Source organism: Nicotiana attenuata, chromosome 7 (genome assembly GCF_001879085.1).
Source record: "Nicotiana attenuata strain UT chromosome 7, NIATTr2, whole genome shotgun sequence".
In the NCBI taxonomy this organism is placed as follows: domain Eukaryota; kingdom Viridiplantae; phylum Streptophyta; class Magnoliopsida; order Solanales; family Solanaceae; genus Nicotiana; species Nicotiana attenuata.
The window spans coordinates 6753507-6776101 of NC_031995.1; the positions used below are offsets into that span (position 1 = coordinate 6753507).

Sequence of the window (22595 nt, forward strand, 5' to 3'; positions counted from 1 at the left end):
AAAGATGTTACCAAAACGAGACGTCGGCCAATTCATCGAGCAAACCTACAGTGAAGTGGCGACCCCCCATGATATTCCAAAAACCTTCAAAATGCTGCCATACTTAAAAATATACGATGGCACCACAGACCCAAAAGATCACATAGTCCACTACGTCACGACAGTGAAAGGCAACAATCTGTTGAAGAGCAGGTGTCATCGGTGTTGCTGAAAAAGTTCGGTGAAATCCTAACAGGGGGAGCACTGACATGGTACTCCCAACTGCCGGCACGATTGATATCAACGTTCGAAGAAATGGCAGATAAATTCGTCATCGCTCATGCGGGAGCCAAAAAGGCAGAAGCCAGGGTAAATAACATCTTTGCCGTTAGACAAACGACAGGCGAGGGACTTCGGGATTTCCTAGCCCGGTTCAACAGGGTAAGAATGAGCCTACCCAATGTATCGGAGGGGATGGCGGTAGCAGCCTTCCAAAATGGGTTAAATAGAAATGGGTCGAAAGCAACGAAAAAGCTGCTAAGTAGGCTCATGAAATACCCTCCCACTACGTGGGAAGAAATCCATAACGCATATTGTGCCGAAGTAAGGGTAGATGAGGATGACACAAATGGTCCGATCCAACGGCTAACCTCAGTACAAACCGAAATAAGGAGAGACTACCGTAACAACGGTCAAAGGGACCAACTATCCCGTTTCAATCGAGAGAGGCATTAGCCCTACATCTGGAAATCCATCCCACCTCCACCACGACATGCAGACGTCACACCTCGACGCACCGTGCCACAGCAAAATGAGAGAGGTATGCCCTCATTGTTATCTACTCATAACTTTTGCGTTTCTCCTTCAGAAATAGTGTATGCACTAGAAAAGCTCGGCACGAAGGTGCAGTGGCCGCAAATAATGAAGTCGGATCCAAGCACCCGGAGATCAAACGTTCTGTGCGAGTTCCATCAGGAAAGGGGACATAAGACCGAAGATTGCATAGGCTTGCGACAGGAAGTGGTAAGAATGCTGAACCAAGGACACCTGAAAGAACTGTTGATCGATCGAGGACGGGCTAACTTCGCTCATGGACGCGATCAACCCCAAGGACCCCCAAAAACACCTTCACCGGCTCGTGTCATACAAATGATCATTGGCGGCGGTAACAATACAGTAATCAACCATGTGAAGCTCACCACTACACACAAATTCAGGCGAACAGTCGCTGAGGAACGGTATGATGACCTCGAAGACAGTATCATCTTCGATAAGTCAAATACCCACGGTTTGTATTTCCCTCACTATGATGCTCTGGTTATAACTTTATGTATTGCGAATACCGATGTAAAAAGAATAATGGTGGATGACGGAAGCGGTGCGTGTATTATCCACCCACGAGTCCTCGCACAGATGAGACTTGAAGATAAGATAGTATCGCGCTGCATAACACTAACGGTTTTTAATAATGCAGTTAAACGAACCTCAGAAGAAGTAACGCTGCCCGTTCTGGCTGGAGGAGTCACTCTGGAAATGACTTTTCACGTCATGAATCAGGAAACAGCCAACAACGCTATCATAGGACATCACGTCCATGGATACACGCCATGCGAGCCGTCCCTTCAAGTTTCTACCAAGTGATCAAATTTCCTACCCCATGGGGAATATTCAGCATCCGGGGCGAGCAACGTGCCGCCCAAAATGCTACCGTATCACCCAAGATTGCGCGCACACCCAACAACTAAAGGGAGCAAGCGCGGAAGCATAGCAATCAGCCATGTCGGGAACCAAACCCGACATACAGACGGAGGCCATCAAAGAACCAGATGTCGTAGAGGCCTACAAGGCAACTGTGGAAGACCTCGACCCCGTTCAATTGGACAATGCTGACAGCATAAAGAAAGTTTATATCGGGCACAACCTCTCAGAACCAGGTAAGTTCCATGAATTCTTAACTAACAACGCTGATCTGTTTGCCTTCTCCCACTCAGATATGCCGGGAATCCCAAGGGACATCGCCACACATCGGCTGAATGTCGACCCTCTTTACCCGCCTGTGCGGCAAATGAGGAGAAAGTTCAACGCTGCAATCAAAGACGCAGTTAGCGAAGAAGTCGATAAGTTACTCGCTAATGGTTCCGTCAGAGAATCAAAGTATCCTGAGTGGGTCGCCAATGTGGTCATGGTAAAAAAGAAAAACGGGAATGGCGGATGTGTGTCGACTTCACCGACCTAAACAAAGCATACCCAAACGATTCCTTCCCGCTACCACACATCGACCAGCTCATCGACGCAACAGCGGGCCACGAACTATTAAGCTTCCTAGATGCCTATTCTGGCTACAACCAAATCCTAATGGCAGAAGAAGATCAAGAAAAGACCACCTTCATCACCCACCAGGGGACATACTGCTACAGAGTTATGCCGTTCAGACTCAAGAACGCAGGGGCAACATACCAAAGATTGGTCACCAAAATGTTAAAAGAACAACTTGGAAAAACTATGGAGGTCTACATCGACGACATGTTAGTGAAGTCAAAAAAGAAGGAGGATCACATTGGTCATCTGAAGGAAGCCTTCGAAATATTGAGGCAATACGGAATGAAATTGAACCTAGAAAAATGCGCCTTTGGCGTAGCCTCGGGTAAGTTCCTCGGTTTTCTAGTATCACAAAGGGGTATCGAGGTCAATCCAGACCAGATCAAGGCCATCGAAGGAATACCAGAGACGTTGACCAGCAAAAAGCAGGTACAGAAGCTAACGGGATGAATAGACGCCCTATCGAGGTTCATCTCACGGTCGTCAGATAGGTGCTATAAATTTTTCAATGTACTGAGGAAGGATCACGAATTACGGTAGAACTCGGAATGTGTCGACGCCCTAAAGAAATTAAAAGCATACCTATCCTCACCGCCACTACTGGTCAAGGAAGATCCAGGCGAATGCCTCCTAGTGTATCTAGCAGTCTCCGAAGTCGCGGTAAGTGCAGTTCTGGTCCACGAAAGCAAAGGTACGCAGTCTCCAATCTATTATGTCAGCAAATCCCTAATTGATGCCGAAACAAGGTACCCCACCTTGAGAAATTAGCTCTGGCATTAGTCGTAGCTTCACAGAAGCTTAGACCATATTTTCAATGTCACCCCATAAAAGTGGTGACAACCTTCCCCCTCAGGGGCATCATACACAAACCCGAGCTATCGAGCATGTTGGCCAAATGGGCCATAGAATTAAGCGAGCACGATATAACATATCAACCGCGAACTGCTATAAAGTCGCAAGTGCTTGCCGACTTCGTCACCTATTTCACATTGCCTGAGGCAGAGTAGGAGGCGCTTCGAGCATCATCTCCCTCCGATCTATGGGTCCTCTATATCGACAGTTCATCTAACGCGTCGGGCTCTGGACTGGGACTCGTCCTTGAAGTCCCTACAGGCGAAGTGATTTTCCAATCCATATGATGCCCCAAAATGACTAACAACGAGGTCGAGTATGAAGCTGTGATTGCAGGATTGAAATTAGCCCTAAAATATGGCGCTCGACGACTCGTCTTACATTGCGACTCCCATCTCGTGGTGAATCAAGTCACTGGGACTTTCCAAATCAAAGAAGCGAGACTACAAAAGTACCAGACAGAAATTACCAAACTACTACCAGAATTCGATGAATGCCGACTCGACCAGATACCCAGAGCGCAGAATGCCGAAGCAGACGGCCTCGCCAAGTTGGCGGCAGCCACCCAAAATATCAACAAAGAAAACGTGGTCACCCTCCTCCATTCCTCGATAGACCAGGTCGAGGTACATTCTATAAATCTGACTTGGGACTGGCGCAATCGTATCATAACTTATTTGCAGGAAGGAACGCTCCCGCAAGATAAGAAAGAAGCCAAAAAGCTCCGAATACAGGCGGCCAGGTACAACCTCGTGAATCACGGCCTTTACAAACGGACGTTCGGTGGTCCCCTGGCCAAATGCCTCGGACCAAACCAAACGAGGCGGGTATTAGAAGAAGTAAACGAGGGGCATTGTGGTGCTCATATAGGAAAGCGTGCCCTCGTCAGATGCCTCATCCACACGGGATACTATTGGCCCACCATGAAAAAAAAGCCGTAGACTACGTCAGGAAATGTGAACAATGTCAAAAATACGCCCCTATGATACACCAAGCGGGAGAACTGCTGCACTCCGTCACTTCGCCATGGCCATTCATAAAGTGGGGGATGGATATTGTCGGACCCCTTCCGGCAGGACGAGGTAAGGTACGCTTCCTTTTAGTTTTAACTAACTATTTTTCCAAATGGGTGGAAGCAGGTGCATACACGCAGATACGTGAACAAGAGGTTATCGCATTCATATGGAAAAATATAATATGCCGCTTTGGCATTCCCAAAGAGATCAGCAGCGACAACGGACCCCAGTTCGTCGGAAAGAAAACAACCAAGTTCTTTGAAAAATGGCACATCAAGCGAATACTCTCCACACCATACCACCCTGCCGCTAACGGTCAAGCCGAGTCTTCCAATTAAACGATATTGAATATATTAAAAAATAAGCTCGAAGACGCCAAAAGGTTATGGCCCGAACTACTGCCGAAGTACTATGGGCATACCGCACCACGCCAAAAACTAGCACAGGTGAAACACCATACTCCTTGGTCTACGGGACTGATGCGGTTATACCCATCAAAGTCGGAGAACATAGCCTGAGATTCTCCAACGAGAGCGGACCAAGTAACGACGAAAGTAGATTGCAAGACCTAGATGAAGTCGAGGAGTGAAGGGTCATGGCTCACATAAGAATGGTAGCCCAAAAACAACAAGCAGAGAGATACTATAACAAGAAAGCCTAAATACGACTACTCAAGGTCGGAGACTACGTTCTCAAAGCTAAAACACAGGCAGCAAAAGACCCTAATGAGGGAAAGCTGGGAACAAATTGGGACGGGCCATACAAAATCACAGCCTCAGCAAACAAAGGAGCATTTCAGTTAGAGACAATGGAAGGAAAACTACTCCAAAACAATTGGAATGTCACCCATCTCAAATACTTCCACTTCTGAAAAGAGGCGCCCCCTAAGTCGTACTCTTTTTCCCTCATCCGGGTTTTGTCCCAATCGAGTTTTCTCGGTGAGGTTTTTACTGAGGCGGCAAGGGAGACGCCTAGAGGTCCGAAGTGCTATTCATTACCCCGCCCGTCGATATCATCTCCAGGCCGAGTAATGAAGGGACTGGGCATAGATAGCCAAATCTCCATTGTATGTACAAAGTCAACACGTATTTTCTACGAGCATGTAATCAAATCTCTATTTTACGTACAAAGTCAACGCGTATTTTCTACAAGAATATAATCAAATCTCCATTGTGTGTACAAAGTCAACACGTACTTTCCACGAGAACATAATCAAATCTCCAACGAATGAATGAAACTAGCATCCACTATACTCCAACTGACAGAATAGAGCTCCACCCTTACGATGGGATACTACTTCGACGCAAGTTTGGAAGTAACATCCCAATGGCTAAGGCCATCGACTAAGAAACATGTTCGACCTCGCTCGAACTATGACGGGATACTACTTCGACGCCAGTTCGGAAGTAACATCCCAATGGCTAAGGCCATCGACTAAGAAACGTGTTCGACCTCGCTCGAACTACGACGGGATGCTACTTCGACGCCAGTTCGGAAGTAACATCCCAATGGCTAAGGCCATAGACTAAGAAACGTGTTCGGCCTTGCTCGAACTACGACGGGATACTACATTGACACTAGTTCGGAAGTAACATCCCAATGGCTAAGGCCATCGACTAAGAAACGTGTTCGACCTCGCTCGAACTACGAAGGGATATTACTTCGACGCCAGTTCTAAAGTAACATCCCAATGGCTAAGGCCATCGACTAAGAAACGTGTTCGGCCTCGCTCGAACTATGACGGGATATTACTTCGATGCCAGTTCTAAAGTAACATCCCAATGGCTAAGGCCATCGACTAAGAAACGTGTTCGACCTCGCTCGAAAAAAGAGAGGAGATAAAAAAGGAGTCTGACCTCACTCGAAATAAAATTGATCTGACAGCCCGACAAATGCCCAGAATGTCATGAAAACTACAAAGGATACCACCAAATCAACAAAACAATTTCTTCATTACAACAAATTGTTACTAGCACCTATCTTTACAGTGGGCTCAAATACGCCCCTACAAAAATCCTACGACAAAATAAAGTACAAACAAAAATTTGCTATTATACATCGTCTGCGGTACTATACACATCTTCATACCAAGAGTCGATAGCAAGATGGTTCGCATCATCAGAATTGATGTTATCTCCATCAGGTGAAAGAGGGGCGTACCCACATGCCTCACGAGCTGCACGAGCTTTGGGACGAACATCCTCAAGCTTGACGTCAGACGCCCTCTCCTCAGCATGAAGAGCCTTGTAAACATCGAGCTTGGCCTCGGCATGAACCCACAACTCGTATAAATAACGAGGCACACCAGGATCAGCTGAAGCACGAGATGTAGAAGGTTGTGAGTTTCGATGCATGTCTTCCGCCCTCAGTGACGCCACCTGCCCGGTCATTACGGATAACTCCCCCTCCAGCTCCTTTACACGCCCCTCGAGCCCTGCTACCTTAAGCTCAAACGCCTCCTTCTCCTTGATCCGCTCCGACCTACAGACGCAAAGGGTATCTTCCAACACTGCCACTTCAGAAATATTGGTCGCCAATCTATCAGCACTCACACTCAACTCGCCCTTAAGACCGTCGATCTCCACTGCCTTCATACCCAATTCAGTGGTCAGACTGGCCACCCTTGCCTGCAGGTTGGTATTATCAGCCATTGATGACTAGGGATTTTGACGCGTTTCATGCTCCTTCTTGCTTATGCTTTGATTATAAATTCTTGCAAAATAGTCCCAAAAGGCTCATAAGTTGTGCTTGATTGCAGGTTTGATCGACAAACTGACGAAATGTCAAACATCGGCTCAAAAGGAGTGAAACCTGCTCAAGTACCTAAGACAAGGCAAAACTCAGGAGAACAGGCCTAGTGCGGCCGCACTACTCTTTGTGCGGTCCGCACTAGAGAGATTTAGAGAGTCAGAAATTAAGGCTTCAAGCAACGCGGCCGCACTCCATTATGTGCGGTCCGTGGTGAAGGCTCCGCGGCCGCACTACCATTTTGTGCGTCGGCGGAAGAGAAGTTCAGAGAGGTGAAAATTGCCATGGTTCAAGCTGCGCGGTCCGCGGTCATATTTGTCCCACAGGAAGGTTTCATAAATGGGGCACGTAGTCACTTGATTGATTTAAGATCTAGACCAAGTATGAGGATTGTGGTACTACCATTAATTTGAGAATTTATGCCTGGAGGGCACTCTGTTTATGGGGTTATGGACTGTGGGGGTTCGCTCCGGTTATGATGGTTGTCCTTGTGTGTGATGAGAAGAGGAAAAATTAGTATGGGCCTTTGAAGGGTTATTGGCTTAGTTTGATATGATCAGGACCAACTTGAGGTCGGTGGATGGGCGTAAATGTGAATTTGGGCCCTATGTCAGGCCAGTTGTGTTCATTTCAGTAATGCGCTCCTTATGTGGAAGGAGCATGGGAAGTTAACCAGTGATTTCAGACTACTTTAGTGTAGTTCTCAGCACGTTCGAGGACGAACGTATGTTTAAGTGGGAGAGAATGTAACGACCCGACCGGTCGTTTTGAGTTCTAGCGCTCCGTTCAACAGCCTGAGGTCATGAGCAGTTTCATTTCAGGTGTTATGACTTGTACGCGTGGTCGGAATTAAGTTCCGGGAAGTTCAGAGTTGATTTGGAAAGAGAATTCTCATCTTAGAAGCTTAAAGTTGAAAGAATGAACTAAGATTGGATTTTTATGTAAACGATCTCGGAATCAGGATCTGAAGGTTCCAGCAGGTTCGTGTGATGATTTCGGACTTGGGCGTATGCCCGGATCGGGTATTGGATGACCCGGGAGCGTTTTGGCGCCTATTGTGGAAGTTAGCATTTTAGAAGTAATTTCATAAGTTTGGCTTGAAGTGCGTTTCAGTGTTATCGATGTCCGTTTGGGGTTCCGAGACTGTAAATAGCTCCTTATGGTGATTCTGGAGTTGGGAGCACGATCGGAAGTGAATTCGGAGGTCCGTAGGTCATTTTGAAGCCATTTGGCTTAAGATAGAAATTTGAAGGTTTTTGAGAAGTTTGACCGGAAGTGGACTTTTTGGTATCGGGGTCGGAATCCAATTCCGGAAGTTGGAGTAGGTTCGTAATGTCAAATATTAGTTGTGTGCAAATTTTGAGGTCAATCGGACATGATTTGATAGGTTTAAACATCGGAAGTAGAAGTTAGAAAGTTCAAAGTTCATAAAGCTTGAATCGGGGTGAAATTCGTGGTTTTAGCGTTGTTTGATATAATTTGAGGCCTCGAGCAAGTCCGTAACGTGTTTTGGGATTGGTTGGTAGGTTTGGTTGAGGTCCCGGGGGCCTCGAGTGGATTCCGGGGGGTTAACGGATCGAATTTGGAGTTGAAGAAAAGCTGAGGCAGCTGATATCTGGTATTTCCGCACCTGCGAAGATTTGGCCGTAGGTGCGGAGCCGCAGAAGCGGCCAGGAAGACCGCAGATGCGGATTTTGGTAAGGGGAGCTGGGACCGCAGATGCGGTCAGGGAGCCGCAGATGCGGGACCGCACCTGCTAAAAAGGAAGCGCAGAAGCGGAAGCTGGGCGGCTGGGAAGGAGCCGCAGAAGCGGCGTTTTAACCGCATAAGCGGAAATAATTCTGCAGAAGCGGAAATGACTGGAGCAGTGAGGTCTTTAAAATTCGGGGTTGAGTTTATTTCAACCCCATTTTTCTTCCATTTGAGTCGATGGGGAGCAGCTTTGAGGCGCCATTTTCGTCACTTGTCATGAGGTAAGTAATTAATGCTAGCTTTGAGTTAAATACAAGGTTTATACATGGATTTGGGCATGAAAATTGTAGAACAACTTCGGGTTTGAGGGAAGACCTAGAAAATTAGTGTTCTTGAATTTTGAGTATGGAAGTAAGAGAAAATCATATATTTGAGTTCGTGAGTTCATGGGTAAACTTTATCTTCGAGAAATTTCGGATTCCGGGCACGTGGGCCCAAGGGCATTTTTGTCAACTTTTCGTTCGGGGTTAGAAATTGTTACAAATTGGGTTGTAAAGCTCAATTGAGCATATATTAATGGATTTGTATAATCATTGGCTAGTTTTGGAGCATTTTGCGTTGGCGCAAGTCTTCGGAGGAATGTAGAATGCCGGTTATGAGTCTTCGGAGCGAGGTGAGTCTCCTTTCTAACTTTGTAAGAGGGCATTGTCCCCATAGGTGAGTTAATTTTTTATGTGCTCCTATTTGTGGGAGCTACGTACGCACGAGGTGACGAGAGTCTGTGCGTAGCTACTATTATGCTATTGTCCGGGTAGTTAGGACCCAAAAGCATGTTATACTTGGATTATTTGTAAGCCCTATGGTAGCTTGAATTGCTTAAATCACATGGAATTTGTAAATGAATTTCTAAATTAAACTTTACTTCTTAAAATTTGTTAAAGGAGAATTTGATATATTTTGATAAATATTCCCTGAAAAGTTCTTACTTGATTGATTGAGCATGTATCTCTCTCTGTACCTGCGTCGCATGTATGATTCGCGAGCAGGGTATATGTTTATTTTATGTTGACCGCGTCGCAGATTATTTCGCGAGCGGCGTAATAGATGCATCTATAGGCGCGCCGTCGACCCTCGGCAAGTGCACATTTCTTTTCTGTTGGACCGGGCCGTCGCCTCGGCATGATTTGCGCATGATATTTATATATATATTGATGCACGTGAAATTTTGAATGATGATATTGCGCTTCATGGCTTGATGTAAATTGATAAGATAAGGAAAGGTAAACCTTGAAAATCCTTTATTATTTGTTGAAGGTGTATTGCTTGTTTTCCAGCTTTGTGAGTTAGTACTGCCTTATAAAATCCTTGATTTCCTCACACATTTAGTATATTATTATTGGACCACTAGTGAGTGTCAAAGTTGACCATCTCGTCTCTACTTCTTCGAGATTAGACGGGATACTTGCTGAGTACACGTTGATTACGTACTCATACTACACTTCTGTGCATTTTTGTTGCACAAGTATAAGTAACTTTAGTGGCTTACTGGGCGCAGCGGCGCGGATGACTCTGTGACTAGGTGAGCTGCATTGTTCGAGGCGACCCGCAGCTAGTGTAGTTCCTTTCAGCATTATTATATTTATTCACTGTCCACTGTATTTCGGACAGATGTTGTATTTTATTTTCCTTATTAATAGATGCTCATGCACTTGTGACACCGGCTTCTGGGATGATTTTCGAAAGATGTGTACTAATAGTTATTTCTTAATTTGAATTGAAGCAGAGATTGAAACCCTAGATTTTCCAAAGGTATTAAAAGAGAATTTAATTGATAATTTAGTTAGCTTGCCTGACAGAGGTGTCCGGCGCCATCACGACCCGTAGTGATTTTTGGGTCGTGACAGAACCCTTCAGAATTTTATAGATTATAGTTAAATATCTGATTCTACTTTAGATAGACAATTGTATATTTTAGAATTAATTTTTGAAACTTATTAGATGTCAATTTGTATAATGAAGTGATATTCAAAATTTATTATTGTGTGTTTCTATGGTTTGATAATATGAAATATTTGAAAATTTTAAAATATTTAGTGAGGTAATAAAAGAAAAATAGCAACGTATAGGGCAGAATAATTTATTATCTCTAATAAACTATTTTTTATAAATAAAAATAAAATACAATAAAAATTTAGTTACCAAATAAAACATAATTAAAAAAATCTAATCGGATATTTTGACGATTTATAGCTATGGATTGGTAGCTGATTATAAATACTATAATACACTAATATGTGAGCACAACTACATATTTAAATTTTGTGGCTAAATAAATAACGTCTTCTGCCACGGTATATCCCTTTGTGGCTAAAGCAGAAGATAGCTACAAAATTGATTCATCGTGGGAAAAGAATAAAATCATCAGCTATAAATATATATTCTCCGTGGAAAAATATTTTATTAATATCGCTACATCACAAAAATTCCTGTAGCAATAAACATTAATCCTTAGCCACGAAATGTTAAAGTTTGTAGCTAACTTTTAGTTACGCTACTTCTAGCTACATATGCTACAAAAAAATTATTGTAGCTAAAGTGTTTAGCCACGGAAATTTTTGTGTTTAGCTACGACGTACTTCGTAGCTATATATGCATAATATTGTAGTACACGTTAAATTGGTGTCCTCTTTATCTTCTTTAATTACCATTATTATCTACTGGCATTGTCTTTGTAATTATCATTGTTTGATTCAAAAGATATTGTAATCTAATTGAACAAATCAATCAAAAAAAATGAAGGGGTAAATCTCAGCTAAGCATAATAAGCTCTAGAAAATAAGATGCAAGTAATGAACACAATGGAAAGTAGTTATTGATCTTATGTAAATGGCGATAATTGTACAGTGAGAAGGATAATCTTCAATATCGGAGAGAGTTTACAAGTTTTGCTTTCAAATGAATCGTTCTCCAAAGTTTGAGAGAGCCCCCTTACTAGGTATCCCCTCCCCTATATATAAGGGCTAACCTTTCTGTACCCTAGAGGACATATCCTAGGGAACATACATGGGAATATTCCAAAATACCCCTAATTGGGCCTACACTGCTGCAACAGCCGTCCGTCCTCTATCCGCTATCTGTCATCTCTCGTAGGACATCCCGCTTACAAAGATCTCGTCTTCCATTGCCTTTGGCAAATAGTTGTGGTTGTCCAAATGTGGACTCATACAGTTAGTCCCTCCGCTTGTCGAGGTCGCGATTTAGCGCGTCCTCGATAAGCGGACATCGTCCATCCTTCGTGGAGAAATTTGGCTTCATGGAGCGTTATGACTTGGCCAACAGTGGGGGTGGGGGGGGGAGGGGGTCAACGGGCTTAATAAGACTTTGGTGGTGTGTCTTATCGGGGAATGATGTCATCTCCATATGCATCATCATTATGCGTGTTTTCGAGACAGGGGCTGACGGCTTGTCGCTTCGGTTTTGGTGCCATCCTGTAGTCTTTCGCCTCGATTTCGGTGTTACTCTGCTGCCTTTTCCTTTGATTCCGATGCTACCCAATCTATAAATAGGGGAGGGTTTGTTTTTTCAAAAATTCTTGGCCATTTCATCTCTTTCCCTTCTTTCATACCTCTCCTATGTTTTACGTTTTCTTTGCTTCTTCCTCTTTCCTTTTTCATTCTTAACCCTCTCTGTCACTTTACCATATTATCGTCGGGGAGATGCCTATCTCACACCGGTCTCGAGAAGGGGTTTCTGACGCCACTCCGATATCCGTGGCACCCCCTATTAGCGATGAGAGCATGATGGTGGAGGAAGGAGATAGCTTCCCTACCGTTGAGGAGTTGCTGCCGAGACACCCTATGTCTCGAAGTGATTTTCTCAAAGATCCTCCTCCTACTCCTATCCCTGCATTCTCTGAAATGGAGCAAGTTCACATTGATGCTCTCTATGCAAAGTATAACATCCCCGCCCACGTTGATATGGTTCCAGCGGGAAGGGATTTTGTGGAAACTCATAGGCCTGGGTACTGTGCTTTTTATGAGTATCCCTTTGTGATCGGTCATTCCTTCCCCCTTTGTCCGTTAGCGGAGGCGTTCTGTCAATTCTACCAGATCTTCCCGGCTCAACTTTATCCGTATACGCTTAAAATACTCTTGCTGCTGACCAAATACGCGGAGTTGGCGGGGTGTGAGGTTACGGTTCACCACCTTTTGCACTTATTTTCGCGCAGCTTTCACAGGGGTACCATGGTGCATTTGAGGCACCGGGGGACAAAAGGACTGCTAGTTAGGACCGACGACCGGGCGAGTCGTAAGTTTTGGCATAAGTACTTCTTTGTCAGAACTGCCCACATCGTGTCTGATCCTGCTAGGTTCCCAGAGCGATGGAATGAGAAACGTGAGTGTCACCACTTATTTTATCCCTTTTTTTGTTTCTTCTTTATTTACCTTAGTGTTTGTTTACCTCTCGTTTGCAGCTATGGGGCGCCCACCTCGCCCTATTGCAGGTATAAGGGATTAGGTAGCCCGTCTGCTCCCTCATGTAGTGGGGACTCGAGACTAGCCTGCTTTTATAAGACGCTTCGGGGTGAGAGTCTCGTCTCGTAAGTGTTTTCCCTTATATCACTCGTCGAATGTATGTCGTTGCTTATTGATACAACTCTTTTAGATAACAAGTCGGGGATCTTCTAGGCGTAGGGCCCCAGTCCCTGCATTTCGACAGGCTGTTGCTGCTGCAGGGATGCAGTTTACACTGAGTGAGTCCGTCCGGGAGGGCCGGGCTCAACCGACACAGATAGGTGATCCTTCTCGCGAGATGGTCGTGAGGGAAGAGACCTCTTTCGTGCCGGCCCATTACCCCGAAGACGAATCCTCTAATGGGGACGAGTCATTGCTGAGGAAAAGGAGGAGAGTGGAGCTCGAGGAAGAGGTGGCCGTGGACGCTGGTAGGAGCACGATGGGTGCTTCGCGGACGCCACCTGTGCCCTCATTTATGGCCGATGCTATTGCGGCGGGGAGGTCCCCTCAAACGTAAGGGGCATGCCCAGGAGATGGTTCTGTACGTTCCGCTGAGGGTGTGCATCTTCTAACGTCGTAGGAGGCCCACGTGTCGAAGGCGAAGGCTCGGGTTCGGATGTCGACCCGGCAGTCGTTCGTGAATTTTTAGAGCGCCACACTCATGTGGAGGTTAGGATGGAGGGCTCTGATCGGCATATAGTTGTCTCTGGGGACTACAACATGTTGTCGAACTGTGATTGGGTGGCATCTGTTTTAGCCCCTTTATGCGTCGCCCCCGAGAGCGAGGCTCTTAGAATGGTGAACGATACGGAGTTGTCTCGGAACGTCGCCGACATGGCCTTGTGGGTAAATATCTTTCTCTTCCATTTCGCTGTTAGGTGCGCCTGTCTTTTTGTTTTGACTTTTTCTTGTTATACCAGACCCTTATCATGGAGATTGAACGCGAGCGCCGGGAAAGGAAGAGGGTGGCCGTCTATGAGAAGATGTTCTCCAAATATCAAGAATATCGCACCAAGCATCTTGCGATGGCCGACATCTACCATGAGGACCCTGATTTCCAACTGTTCTGTGAAGGGCTTAAACAGAGTGACGACCAACTGGCACGCAAGGTCGAGGAGCTGATAGAGTAAGACGAGGATCTCATGAAGGCCGTTGCCCGCAATAGTGAACTCGAAGCGTCCCTCAAGGCTAAGGAAGATGAGCTCGAATTAAGTAGAGGGGTGATGGCTGATCGCTACCAACTCCGCACCACTAAAAAGTAGCGAGAGAGGGTCGCAATAGCTTTTACCCGATTTGGGTCGGGATCGAATCCACGGAGAGCTAAGATTTGAGTTGAGTATCTATTTAGCTTAGAATTGCGTATGTGTTCTTAATTGATCTTCTCATAATTTTTGGAGTTTTCTTTATATTCTACTATAATTAAACTACTAATTGAAAATGCAACTAGATTAAGCTAAGAGTAAATTGCTACAAGCTGTATCTAATAGTTTAAAAGGCGGGTAGTGACCCTCTTTCTTAAGAAGAGCCAAGTCAACTAAGCAAAAACCAGTGTTTGCAACCACTAATTCATAAATTAAACCATAAAATTGACCCAAATAACAAACACCCATAATCAATCTAACCTTAAATCACAACACCCATCAATTACCCACACTAGGGTTGAGCCATAACCCTAGCTAATGGGTTTAGCTACTCATGCTTGAAGTTAAAATCAGAGAAATAGATGAAGAAAAAGACATATTAATTAAACACTAAAGAAAATAACAGAGAATCTATCGTTAGAGTTAAGCTAAAATGCCCAAAATAGCTTCTCACGAGCGCAATTGCTAAAATAAAATAACTGATGCCCTAAAAATGGAAAAAGGTTCTACTTATACTAAGCTGGAAAAACTGGACAAAAATGCCCTTGCGGGGTCAGTGCGGGCCGCACAAAATGGACTGCGGTCACACTAGGCTCAGCTGCCTCAGCTTTTCTTCAACTCCAAATTCGATCCGTTAACCCCCCGGAATCCACTCGAGGCCCCCGGGACCTCAACCAAACCTACCAACCAATCCCAAAACACGTTACGGACTTGCTCGAGGCCTCAAATCATATCAAACAACGCTAAAACCACGAATTTCACCCCGATTCAAGCTTTATGAACTTTGAACTTTCTAACTTCTACTTCCGATGTTTAAACCTATCAAATCATGTCCGATTGACCTCAAAATTTGCACACAACTCATATTTGACATTACGAACCTACTCCAACTTCCGGAATCGGATTCCGACCCCGATACCAAAAAGTCCACTTCCGGTCAAACTTCTCAAAAACCTTCAAATTTCTATCTTAAGCCAAATGGCTTCAAAATGACCTACGGACCTCCGAATTCACTTCCGATCGCGCTCCCAACTCCAGAATCACCATAAGGAGCTATTTACAGTCTCGGAACCCCAAACGGACATCGATAACACTGAAACGCACTTCAAGCCAAACTTATGAAATTACTTCTAAAATGCTAACTTCCACAATAGGCGCCAAAACGCTCCCGGGTCATCCAATACCCGATCCGGGCATACGCCCAAGTCCGAAATCATCACACGAACCTGCTGGAACCTTCAGATCCTGATTCCGAGATCGTTTACATAAAAATCCAATCTTAGTTCATTCTTTCAACTTTAAGCTTCTAAGATGAGAATTCTTTTTCCAAATCAACTCTGAACTTCCCGGAACTTAATTCCGACCACGCGTACAAGTCATAACACCTGAAATGAAACTGCTCATGACCTCAGGCTGCTGAACGGAGCGCTAGAACTCAAAACGACCGGTCGGGTCGTTACATTCTCTCCCACTTAAACATACGTTCGTCCTCGAACGTGCTGAGAACTACACTGAAGTAGTCTGAAATCACTGGTTAACTTCCCATGCTCCTTCCACATAAGGAGCGCATTACTGAAATGAACACAACTGGCCTGACATAGGGCCCAAATTCACATTTACGCCCATCCACCGACCTCAAGTTGGTCCTGATCATATCAAACTAAGCCAATAACCCTTCAAAGGCCCATACTAATTTTTCCTCTTCTCATCACACACAAGGACAACCATCATAACCGGAGCGAACCCCCACAGTCCATAACCCCATAAACAGAGTGCCCTCCAGGCATAAATTCTCAAATTAATGATAGTACCACAATCCTCATACTTGGTCTAGATCTTAAATCAATCAAGTGACTACGTGCCCCATTTATGAAACCTTCCTGTGGGACACTCCCCCACAATCTACCATAACAATTTACTGGGTCTTACCTCCAACCCACCGACCGCACTAACGTTGAAAAGCGATCAAGAGTCATTAACCATGATCCAGGCCCTCTTTACAAAACACCAATCTCAGGTGACGCTGAAGACATTGCCGACTTACTTTAAACACCGAAGTTCCCTTCCTGCTCATCCGAGCTCGTGACATCCTCACCAGCACCAAGCTGCAACCTTGATCCTTACTTCGAATTTCCATGCTACTCACTGTACCCAATGTGCCGACATAGGATAGAACACAATTTTAACATTAATATTCTAACACTTCATCATATAAGAACTTTTCAGTTAACTCACTTCAGGAAAATCATAGCAACACACAGGTAAATTCCCATAACCGTAGAATATGCAAACATCTAAGTAGTGGTCTAAGCCACCACAGCCCTTCCGGAATCTGCCTCCACATAACAAGCCATAGCGGTAGAATGCTTCAAAACAATATCATTTACGGCGGCTGACAAGCCTCATACGCACCGCCACAGATCACTTGCATAACTTAATCACGCTGAAAGAGCTAACCTCTACCGCCAATATGCCAACTAATTTATGGCTAACCAATCTATCTTCTCCCAATTTATCCTTGATTGCCTTAGAAATAATACTAATTCCATCCAACACATAGCATTTCCCATCTGCACTCATCTCGAGTGACCTGGAATCACGAGACCATGCTGTCTCAAATCCCATGAACTGACCCATATCTCTCAACTGCTACACCGCAAGCCAAAACATCACAGACCGTTCCGAGTCTCCATTCGTAACCTGCTGCAAAAGCTTGATTCTCAACTGCACCCGTAGGCTCGAAATCATTAAGTATCATACTTCATCTTCTGAATTTCACTAGGACCGCTGCTGAGAGCCACCCGCTCTGACTCGACCTCGAATATAACCAATTCCCTAAATTTTCTAGCACATGAGTGCCCCTTTGGTGATGCACCTGGCGGAATCACTTCCCTTGAAACCCACACTTATATGAGGCATAAACCCTGAATCCTTTCTCAGATCTGAACATGAGCCAACAAGGCCAACCATGGCACACCTTCAACAATCCCTTTGCTCAATTCACCTCTTATGTTCTTTTCTCGTAGCAAGAATAACCCATCAATATACTAATAACCAGAAACCTTGCAAGTAATCAACTCTGCAAACCCATCACAAGCGGTGGGACTCTCCCACTTAGCTTGAAGCCATAATTCCGCCGATCTGGAACTCACTCGTCCTCTTTATTTCTTATTGACATAACCTTGCACAATCAACCGCCAAAATTCTTGAGATCCCTCTGTAAAACCCCCTCCTTATACTCTAAATCATCCACCACATTCGCACGATCGATCCTTTCGCTACATACCCGATAAGATTCTTCGCAGAAGCCTCGCCAAACCACGCGACTGCTAATCTGCTCACTTGGCTAACTCACCTATAGAAGGCTATCCCCGACATCTTCCAACACTGTTGCACAGGGTACAATCATTACGACATCAATGACCCCTCCCGAGTCTGAGCTCACACTACAGTTGGACAGGTCCATTTTACCCCTTGTGGACATCATTGAAATGTGCAACAACCTCCTCCCAATTCAAAGCCATGCTGCATCCTTCTTCATTTAAGCGGCTCCTTTCCGTTATATTGCACCTCCGGCCGCACAAGAACTCCTACTTCAAATTGAATCCGTAGACCCCAATCACCAATCACTAATATTATCAAATCACTCCAAACTCTCCTTAAGGTACGTGGTCCTTCCACTGCAAGCCCATATGCATCTCCGTCACTCTCCCACTTTGGCGGAACTCATCCCCTTAATCGACTACTCAACCTGTGCTTCATATACCTGGCCCTTTAGCAATTTAAACTCCGCCTGACACTTCCCACATGCCTTTCTCATCTTTTGCTGCTCAGTTGTTGCCTTAATAAAATTTATCTTCATGGGACTTGAATCCTCAATTTGCTACTAACTCCAAACCTTTCCGAAGGTCATCTTTTTTTTTGAACCGTCAATATTAGAAATACTGATTCAATCCTGAACTACCGCATCCTGCTATATCTGATAGTTGTATCTCCGATACTATTTCACAATACCTTGCCTCAAAGGCGAATTGTAGAAGATCATAACACCGACAAACTTAATACGTCCAATTAGGACAACAACACCCCAATATAGAAGAAAAATTCCCCCACGCTTGCAATTACCAAGTCTCATTACTTCCATCAGTCCATATCTAACCATCCTCAGCTCGATTGTCCTTCCCTCCTGGGAATAAACTACTGAATCTCTTGATTATGTATTGAGTAAACTTTCATTCAAGTCATTCACTGCCCCGACACGTAGGCAATCATCCTACCATCATATCACTACTGCGCAACATTTGTTCATAAGCTTCGCGGCAACTTGTGCCTAGCCTCAAAGCCCTCAAAAATACCGCTACTGGGCTGAAACAATAAAATATTCTTCCATAAGGTGACGACAATAATCTGATCAGCTATACCGGGAGAAACATCCTGTATCACATCTGTAGTACCATTACGGTTCTTCAATTTTCGATTTACATCAAGCGCTTCGCGTCGCATAAGATTGAGTAAGAAAGAAACAAAGGCATAAGCCTCACATGAAGTCAAATCGCACGATAAGGAATCAAGAAGGGAAGTATCCTAATAGTCCTGCAGCCTCCCGAGGATAAGTACAGACGTCTCCGTATCGATCCGCGAGACTCTACTAGACTTGATCATGACTCGTGAGACCCTAGGAACCTAGTGCTCTGATACCATGTTGTCACGACCCAAAATCCACTAAGGGTTGTGATGGCGCCAGACACCGTTGTCAGGCAAGCCAACTAAATTATCAATTAAATTCTCTTTTAATACCTTTGAAATCTAGGATTTTTCCTTCCATTGTTCATAAATAAAACAATCTCTGCTTCAATTCAATTTAAGAAATAACTATTAGTACACATCTTTCGAAAACCATCCCAGAACCCGGTGTCACAAGTTCATGAGCATCTATTGATAAGGAAAATAAAATACAACATCTGTCCGAAATACAATGGACAGGGAATAAATATAAAAATGCTGAAAGGAACTACACTAGCTGCGAGTAGCCTCGAACAAAGCAGCTCACCTAATCCCAGAGTCATCCACGCTGCTATGCCCAGTAGGCCGCTAGAGTTACTTATACCTGTGCAACAAAAATGCACAGAAGTGTAGTATGAGTACGTAATCAGCGTGTACTCAATGAGTATCCCGCCTAATCTCGAAGAAGTAGAGACGAGATGGTCAACTTTGACTCTTACTAATGGTCCAGTAATAATATACTCAAATGTGAGGAAATCATGGATTTATATAGTAATTCTAATTCACGAAGCTGGAAAAAAAACAGGTAAACACCTTCAACAATTAATCAAGGATTTTCAAGGTTTACTTTTCATTATCTTATCAATTTATATCAAGCCACGAAGGGCAAATTTCACGTTTAAAAATTCTCAAGCGACAAATAACATACGCCAATCACACCGAGGCGATGGCCCGATCCAACAGAAATGTAAACTGTGCACTACCGAGGGTCAAACGACACGAACCATAGATGCATCTATTACCCCGCTCGCGAATCATCCATGCGACGCGGTCAACATAAAATAAACAATCACCTTGCTCGCGAATCATCCATGTGACGCAGGTACACATAAGATACACAATCACCCTGCTCGCGAATCATCCATGCGACGCAGGTACACATTATATACATGCTCAAATAGCCAATTAGAATTTTATTGGGGAATAATTATCCAAATAAAACCAATTCTCCTTTAACAATTTTTAAGAAATGATGTTTAATTCTTTTTGTAATTCATTTGCTAATTTAATGTGATTTAAGCAATTCAAGCTATCGATGGGTTCATAAATAATTCAAGTATAACATGCTTTTGGGCCCTAACTACCCGGACAATAGCATAATAGTAGCTACGCACAGACTCTCATCACCTCGTGCGTACGTAGCCCCCACAAATAGGAGCACATAATCAATTATTTCATCTATGGGGAAAATTCCCTCTTACAAGGTTAGAAAGGAGACTTACCTCGCTCCGAAGATCCATAACCGGCAATCTACATTCCTCCGAAGACTTGCACCAACGCACAATGCTCCAAAACTAGCCAATGATTATACAAATCCATTAATAGATGCTCGATTAAACTTTACAACCCAATTTTTAACAATTCCTAACCCCGAATGAAAAGTTAACAAAAATGCCCTTGGGCCCACGTGCCCGGAATCCAAAATTTTTCGAAGATAAAGATTACCCATGGCTTCACTAGCTCAAATATATAATATACTCCTAATTCCATGCTCAAATTCGTGATCATAATTCAAGAACACTAATTTTCTAGGTCTTCCCTCAAACCCCAAGTTTTTCTACAATTTCATGCTCAAATCCATACATAATTGATGTATTTAACTCAAAATAGGTGGGGGTAACTTACCTTGCCATTAGTGATGGGAATCCTCTCAAAAAAATCCTCCAAGAATCGCCCCAAGCCAAGAAAAATATGATGGGAAATGGCCAAAATCGGATTTTAAAACAACATTCTGCCCCAGCTCTTTCTGCATCTGCGGCTCCCAGACCGTTTCTGCAGTCACGCAGATGCGGCCCCAATACCGCATCTGCGGTCCTCACCAGGCCTCCCCCTTTCTGCTTCTGCGCTCCATCCCCCGCAGGTGCGGTTCCGCATCTACGTCAAAATGACCGCATCTGCGGTCCCAGCCCCCACGTCTCCAGCCGCTTCTACGGTCCATCGCTCGCTTCTGCAGGGCCGCTTCTGCGGTCCCATTTCCGCAGAAGCAGAAATACCAGCAACCAGCAGACCTTAGCCTTCCCAAAAATCCATTTTTGATCCGTTAACCACCCGGAATTCACTGCCCCGGGACCTCAACCAACTCTACCAACCAATCCCAAAACACGCTACGGACTTGCTCGAGGCCTCAAATCACATCAAACAACGCTAAAATCATGAATCAACCCCCAATCCAAGCTTTATGAACTTTAGAACTTCCAACATTTACTTTTGATGCTTAAACCTATCAAATCACGTCCGATTGACCTCAAATTTTGCACACAAGTCATATTTGACATTACGGACCTACTGCAACTTCCGGAATCGGATTCCGACCCCGATATCAAAAAGTTCACTCCCGGTCAAACTTCTTAAAAACCTTCAAATTTCTATCTTAGCCAAATGTCTCCAAAATGACCTACGGACCTCCGAATTTACTTCTGATCGCGCCCCCAACTCCAGAATAACCATACGGAGCTATTCACAGTCTCGGAATCCCAAACGGGCATCGATAACTCTGAAATGCACTTCAAGCCAAACTTATGAAATTTATTCTAAAATGCTAACTTCCACAATAGGCGCCAAAACACTCCCGGGTTATCCAAAACCCGAACCGGGCATACGCCCAAGTCCAAAATCATCATACGAACCTGCTGGAACCTTCAGATCCCGATTCCGAGGTTGTTTACTCAAAAATTCGATCCTAGTTCATTCTTTCAACTTTCAGCTTCTGAAATGAGAATTCTCTTCCCAAATGGACTCTGAACTTCCCGGAACTTAATTCCGACCATGCGTACAAGTCATAATAACTGAGATTAAGCTGCTCATGGCCTCAGGCTGCTGAACGGAGCGCTAGAACTCAAAACGACCGGTCGAGTCGTTACAGCTTATTATGGTAAAAATACTATTATTGTAATGACAATCCTAACTGTACGACTAAAGTTATAGTTAACTTGTAAATTTATCGTCACTTTAAATTTGTAGCTATTAATCTCGTCATGATAAATAGTTGTAACTATTATCTAACTATTTTTATTTTCTTAGAATAAGAGGATAAATATCTATTTGACTACAAAATTTTGTTTTAAATATTTACGCAAGAAGATTGCTATTGTTACTGCAAATTTACCTTGTGGAAAAACTAATGATTAGTTATAAATTTTATCATAGCAATAAATTTGTGGCTATATTATTTTATTGTGATAAAAATTTGTAGTTGTTAAGCCAACAGTTGCCATGGCTTTATAGAACTTGAAGCAAAATTATTTATTTAGTAAAATTTTGATTTACATAATTTATTGTAACTAAAAGATTATTGTTGCTATATTAAGTTTTAACTCATGACAAAAACTAAT

At 44.0% G+C, this 22595-nt stretch overlaps 1 protein-coding gene across 1 annotated transcript; it reads left to right on the forward strand.

Annotated features, from left to right (window-relative positions):
• Nucleotides 295-1620, forward strand: LOC109229816. Its single transcript, XM_019395367.1, has 2 exons — nt 295-520; nt 848-1620. The coding sequence occupies exons 1-2, from the start codon at nt 295-297 to the stop codon at nt 1618-1620; spliced, it is 999 nt and encodes a 332-aa protein (XP_019250912.1).